Source organism: Triticum aestivum, chromosome 4A (assembly GCF_018294505.1).
Source record: "Triticum aestivum cultivar Chinese Spring chromosome 4A, IWGSC CS RefSeq v2.1, whole genome shotgun sequence".
Taxonomy (NCBI): Eukaryota; Viridiplantae; Streptophyta; class Magnoliopsida; order Poales; family Poaceae; genus Triticum; species Triticum aestivum.
In genome coordinates, this window is record NC_057803.1 from 688,211,975 (window position 1) to 688,218,788 (window position 6,814).

At 43.0% G+C, this 6,814-nt stretch overlaps 1 protein-coding gene across 1 annotated transcript; it reads right to left on the reverse strand.

Moving 5' to 3' along the window:
• Nucleotides 1–646: 646 nt before the first annotated feature.
• Nucleotides 647–6,346, reverse strand: LOC123088159 (protein GDAP2 homolog). Its single transcript, XM_044510331.1, has 14 exons — nt 5,886–6,346; nt 5,718–5,795; nt 5,567–5,622; nt 4,288–4,407; nt 4,077–4,147; nt 3,795–3,888; nt 3,504–3,716; nt 3,158–3,406; nt 2,933–3,041; nt 1,648–1,715; nt 1,464–1,533; nt 1,306–1,380; nt 1,118–1,209; nt 647–1,028 (listed from the first exon to the last, which is right to left on the reverse strand). The coding sequence occupies exons 1-14, from the start codon at nt 6,252–6,254 to the stop codon at nt 947–949; spliced, it is 1,746 nt and encodes a 581-aa protein (XP_044366266.1). The 5' UTR covers nt 6,255–6,346; the 3' UTR covers nt 647–946.
• Between the last annotated feature and the right edge of the window lie 468 nt (nt 6,347–6,814).

Below are 6,814 nucleotides of genomic sequence, written 5' to 3' on the forward strand. Positions count from 1 at the left end.
ATAGCTTACCCATCAGCAACACAGTTTCCCTTGTTACAATGAAAAAAGAGAACAGCATGCAACATGTGAACGACGACCACAGTTCCTAAAATGTGCGGTTCCCTGATAGTTCCACAAGCTATTGTTTCAAGAAATTCACTCCAAAATGCCGCTTTCATGCAACTATCCACCAATATACAGGAGAGGACTTATGCTTAAGGCCCATTAATCTAAGGCCCCAGTGTTACTTGTTAGCGGCAAACTCAAGTAACATTATACACTCTATCATCATCACGCTTGACAATTACTCCCTCTGTAAACTAATATAAAATATCTTATATTAGTTTACAGAGGGAGTACATAAGTAGCTAGTTGAATTATGCAAATCGAATGTCAGCCATGTCAATTTTAAATGGTTTGACATTTTTAGTTTACTGTTGTTTTGACTATACTATCCTTTAAGCAAATTGTCTCAATGCCTACTGCAAACTCAAACTAAAACTGAGCAAACATCTCGCTGGCAAACAAATTACCGGTGTGGACGAAATGGCAAATAACAAACAAGTTAACTTACCAGGTGGCCAAAATATCTTGGCACCATACAGTATCTGGGAAAGGGTGCATCTACGTAACTTCACAAGATTATTACGCCAGCATGTCCAGAACATTGATAACAGGACAATCTTTTCCTCCACTGCAAGCAGTCAAAATTTTACAGTACACAAGGACTAGGCGATTTAGCCCAGCGGGATACCTTGAGAGACATTTAGGTACAGCCTTTATTTGGTTATACAGAACAAGATACATATACATAACTAGCTTCCTAAGATAATAAAGAATGTAATGTAGAACATAGTGTCAACTCAACTAGATACATACTTCACGAATCTAGATGTGAACTCTTCTACAGAGAACAGAGATTTGACAGAGGGGTGACCGGGAAATGGGAGGGACAAGTTGCTAAATATCAACCTGACGGTCTTTGGTAGACATGCTTTGTTCTAGGATCAACGATTATGCCCTTTCCACCATTCACTTCGAGATCATGCCTGCATGATTAATAATGTCAGTACGGAACATACCTTGCCTTGGCTACCAGGCCTGCGTAGAAGCTAGAAAATTTGCAAGGATTGCTTACTGGAAGACAAAATCTGGAATTGTTAGTTGTTCCCGTGGCACGTATCTGAATAGCTGCATAAGTCTGTCAACATAGACAACTTTCTTCCAGACCTAATTGACGAGAACAAAAAAAAAGGTTGGAACTGAAAGAAAAAACCATGCCCACTATAATGTAATCAAATGAAAAGTAGTTGCAACCACACTTACATCTCCATCAACAAGAAGCTGCAACGCCAAAATAGCCGTTCTCAATCCTAGCGTTGGGTGGAGTACATATATAGCCTGTGTTGACCGATGCCATCAGATGTTAATTTTCTTCAAACATAAAATTAAAATTGCACAATGAGATCAAATGAGGTACCAACCTGAAGATTTCGCTGGTGCTTACGACCTAGCATTTGTTGTAACCGCTTCATGAATCCCAAGTCTGGCTGTCTGTAAATTAAATTAAAAAAACTTATATTACATCCAGTGCTTCTTATATGTTAAATGCACTAAGGTTCAGACAGGGATGCAGTTTCCTTCCCAGCCTGCATATCCAACACTTACACTTGTAAGGACGCTGCTGAGTGGAAATAGACAATTGAGTAAGGCTTTTGAATCAAAGGTTCAAACTCCTGCAAACAAAGTATATCATGATACTGTCAGATTTTACTGTCCAAATGTTCCAAACCAAGATGAATGGATACTATAAAAAGAGGTAGTAGCAACAATCATATATGTTAGAGAAGTTTGTAGATCTACTTCCATAGTCCAAAATTGTTGCTACGTTAACTGCCAGATACATTGGCTAGAATTTCTTGCTGCACGCCCACTCAATTTTGTCAAATTGTGTATATATAGGATTCCTTTATACACTCCCGGGAGTACTCTTACATTCAGTACACCTTGTAAACAAATCTATGATACCGCTTTATCCTTCTCAATATAATTCATTAATTAATAGTACGAAAAAATATCACCAGGGCACCTTCGTTTTGCAATATATCTTCTTTTTTCGAGAAAACGCAAAGGACCTTTGCGTTTCATTTCATTGAGAAGGTAGAAGTACAGTCACAATCCTCCTAGGAGGCATGGGTTACAGATAGTTGGGAGAAAGTCAGTGGACATCCCAGATTGAAGGCAAGACAGTTCTAAGTCCTAGAGCACCGGCAATATATCTTCTCACATACAGAAAATCAGTATATATGCAAAGTATGTAAAATCAGAAAATCAGTTACAGAGGTAGTAATTGCTAATGAAGTATATTAAAAATAATAATGTATAACCGATTAATACTAAGTGGTGTATGAGGAGCGGGTGTACATACTCCCAGGAGTATAATGGTATTGTGAATTTAGATCTTCTAGGCCAGTTTGACACCTTAAGAAACTTCTGCATTTTGAGGACAAAGCACTGCATACTGATCCTCAAGGTCATGAATCATGATATCAGGGCCACTATGATTCATTTGAAATCAATCCAAAAATGTATCATTTCTAATGTGGGTTGCCTCAGACATCAGAAATGCAGCAAAAGACTTTCGGTATACACAGTTATGAGGATATGCAAGAATGAATTATGAGATGATACAAAAAGTAAAATTGCATTCAAGTATTATATTAAGTAAAATCACAGTAAAAACATTGAACAAGCTTGAGCAATTCAGTAATCAATATACAAGCGTTGAACTACCCTAACTGGCAAATCCTAAGTCAGAAAGTCAAAGGTGAACCTTTGGGGATGTTTGTGGTCAATCAAATTTAGTTGGTACATGGAAAAGCAATCAGGTGTATTGTACAAATAGCATGCGGGATTCAACTGTTTCAACAAAATTAAGGATCAACTAAATTACCTTTACTACATATAGAATAAATCGTTCCAGGTCCAAACAGCGAAGAAGAAAGTGAGCGCCAACAACAACCATAATTGGACGCCCTTCACTGTCAACTCCGCCACGGTAACTGCAATTGACCCCAAAAAAATCAAAATACAAGCAAATGATACAGTAGCAGAAGGAAAATAACCATGGATAGAAAACAAACTAAAGAAAATCCCCAAAAAAGACGAATTTACATACATTATTTTCATTTCAGCGATTTCTGAAAGATTAAGGGAATTTGCTTTAGCAAGGTATCTTTGATGAAGTGAATATTCTTCTGCAGCCGATAATGCAGGACCACCAAGATCACCAAAACCAAGCAACTTAGCAAAATTGAATCCCTTCTTTGCCTGCGCAGACTTTTCCCATTGCTCCTTGCGTCGGAGATCCGGATCTTTAATTATGGACATGAAAGATGGATCCAAATATGAATCCAACTTAGAATTTCTGTATGGGATAAATTAGAATCAGAAAAACTCCAACTAAAACTATGAGTATCTTGCCATTTCTGCCAATCATCGTTAATAGTATGTTTCAGTCTCACCTTCTACGTGTCAATCCAGAACCAGAAAGAGGAATATCTGCGGGCACGGGAACTGCATACTTGCTATTTGCTGCCTCAGCAGGCAATGTTTTTATTCTTATTTTCCTTTCATCTATTATTGGCTCACCATTCTCGTCCCCAACATCAGCTGGAAGTTTTAACGAAGCTATCTCTTCCTCTTGTTTGTCCCGTGGGAAATAAAGAGGAAGCAATCTGCAGAATGCAACACTGTCAACATATGCAGGAAAATCACCACATTTAATTAGTAGTACTGGATTTCAGTCTAAGTACCTTTTATATATCTCTGTATCAGTTGATGATATGGTACAAAAGACAACGGCAGTTATTTTGTCCTTCTGCTTCTCCAGAAAACGTCTCACAGTTCCTGCTCAACCTCATCCAAAGAAGATGGGACTTAAAAACTAGGAAAGGGTAGCTGTTCAACAGAAAAATCATGAACACAGATAAATCCATTCTTTGCAGTTTGCATCCGCAGGATAACAGCCATAGAACAAATCAAACAATAGCGGAACATAAAGAGAAATGAAAGAAGATATTGACAATATAACTCACTTATTGCCACATGGGCAGCCGGTTCACGGGGATAATTTTTGGCTTCTGTGTATATGCAGCCCATTGCAATGCTAATCACATGAAAGGCAAAATAAATAACTTAACCTCGCATAATTGCAGGGCGTACAACGTGGAATGCAGTATTGCAAGACATCAAACTGTAACACAAACAGAATATGCAAGTATTCAAGCGTCAAAGCTTTTAATATACCTTTCAAGACCATTCTCTACGAGTAGTTCCAGGCAAGACCTGTAGCAGTGGCTAAGTGCACTCTCTGCAGCTGTGTGATACTTGACAGCATATTTAGGGCCCACTGTATGGATGACTTTCCTGCAAAGCATGTCAATAAGCATGATAACAGATGGAAGAGCAAATAAAACGGAATCGATTGTCATCCTTGAGTGTAAGACAGGTACAACTCTGTTCTGCTACACTTACAGAAAGTATTTATTCAAATGGAAAATGAGTCATTCAAATTGCACTGTTAAGCGCATTACACCCAAACTACTATAAGCTTTACAGTATGAAATGCAGAATGGGACATGGAAGCAGACAACTTGTCTGAGCATACTATGGCTATCCCATGGTGAGCAAGCATTGCAGTTGTAATGGCTGGTGTGATGTTGCACAGCCAGAGTAATCACCCAATATGGTCAGTCCATAGTGGGCATTTTGGGCTAAATAGAGATCTCCCCACTACATTGTTACATCAGTAAGTAACTAAACGTAAAATATCATCGAATGTCTAATGATAAAATACATCAGCACATCAGCAAATTAGTATTGCCTTGGCAAAAAAAAATCACCCAGTTCACAGCAGTAACTGACTGAAAAAAAATTCCAGAACGGTGGGTGGGATGTCTCAGAGAGCAACCAGGGTCAGTTGGTGAACGACAGTGACCACAAGATTGTTCGTTGTTCATGCCCATGGAATCATTGACAATGAAATGTTGCTCGTTCTGTTAATTCAGATGATAATGTACTTAATCGTTAATTCCTTCTGCAGGCATCTAACTACTAGCTTTCCAAGTTATCCAAATGAACTTTATGGTAGGCACTACTTTTGGTATCCAAGTTCATTTTCTGCAAATGCTGGACTAAATCCAAAGTGGACTTCTGTAATCCCTGAAACTACTCTTTTCTTGAAAGCTGCTGCTCGCCAAGTTAAAAATGATTATTATAAGACGTCAAGAGCGCTTAAAAGCACAATTATCTAAAATTTGACTGTCCACATAAAAGGGGTCAAAATCAGTAGTTACAAAGGATTATTGATCAAATGAACTTCTCTAGGGAGCAAACATCTCGTATATACCCACAATGGGCAACGGACGACATCCTTTGTTTAAGAATGTGTAGGCAGAGCGTTAGAACTTCAGCAATGGTTGCCCAACTACATTTCAATGCTGGGAGGCTCAGCTATCTGCCCTCTCGAGTCTCCATTCTCAGGTAACAAGTAGAGCGCTCATGAAAACGAAATCAAATCACCAACCTAGCAGGCAGATCATAGGCATTGGTCATCTTGGCCATCCCAGTCCGGCACCCACCCTGCAAATATCCATAAAAACAGAAACAAAACAGACTGTGATCACGAGTCGAAATCCAAATCCGCCCCTGGAACAGCAACCGAGGAAGTGGGGTACCAAGGTGGCGCACTCCTCAGCGAGCTCCGGCCCCGCCGCGGCATGCAGCCCCGGGCTGCTATGCGCCTCGTCCAAGCTCTGCGTACAGCAACCACGCAGGAACCGTTAGCACAGGCATGGATGGTGGCAGTGGCACGCATATCTGCGACATCGGGAGGCAGGCGCGACCTCGTTGGTGGAGTTGACGACGGCGTCGACCTCGAGGTTCCAGGGGTGGCCCCGCCAGAGGTAGATCCTGGAGTTGACCTCGGGGTCGACGGGGAAGCGGCAGGCGGCGTGGCCCCCGCCCGCCGCGGCCGCGTCGAGCGGGTCGGCGAAGGAGAGGAAGGAGGAGGCGGGGGCCTCGGATCCGGCCGCGGTGGGGGAGGAGGGCGAGTGGAAGCGCTGGTCGGGGTCGCTCCAGCGCGGGACCTGGTCGAGCGCCACGGCCGGCTCGACCCCGCCCACGCCGGGCGCCATGGCCGCCGCCGCCGCCGCCACCGCCCCGGGGGAGGCGGAGGCCGAGGCCGAGGCGGCCGCCGGCGAGCGGTGCTGCATGGCGGGCGACGACGGCCGGGTCAGAGCCGCCGCGAGGGCATGGGGGGGCGGGGGGGCGGGGTTCGCGCGCGCGCGAGGAGGTGGCTGGTGCGGGACCAGTTTGGGGATCGGGGCGGAAGGGAGGGAGGGAGGAGAGAGAAAGTGGGATTAGATTTTGGATCCTCTTTTTTAAATTCGCCACAATTATTGCTGCGGTCTGTGGAATTTTTTTTGTACACGCGGGCGAGGTAGGAAGAGACGTGGACGGGTGCGCCCGTCTCGCTGACCATTGTGGCCGGTTGTATGGTTGGCCCGGCATGTCAGTGTGTGTGGTTGGCCGTATTTGGGTACGTTTGGGATCTCCATGAAGCAGATGCTAGGAGTAGCTTTTTTTTCCTGAACCAAACTATGGTCGGATGGTTAGAAGGCCGGTGTTATTCTTAAATAATAAGGGTTCAAGTTCTGATGCCTACGGTTACTTCATAAAATCTCAAGATGATATGTCGGCTGAGTCGCTTAGAGGTGCCCATAGGGGTAGCGTGTGCGTGTGTGTTTTCATGGATGGGTGTATGCGTGTATAT

What these genes read in the sequence shown, in the direction of transcription:
- LOC123088159 (XM_044510331.1), bottom strand. Translation starts at nt 6,254, where the DNA reads ATGCAGCACCGCTCGCCGGCGGCCGCCTCGGCCTCGGCCTCCGCCTCC. An exon ending in GCCTATGATCTGCCTGCTAG is followed by an intron (nt 4,408 to 5,566) that starts GTTGGTGATTTG and finishes CATGCTTTGCAG; the next exon opens with GAAAGTCATCCATACAGTGG. An exon ending in AGCACCAGCGAAATCTTCAG is followed by an intron (nt 1,381 to 1,463) that starts GTTGGTACCTCA and finishes CGGTCAACACAG; the next exon opens with GCTATATATGTACTCCACCC.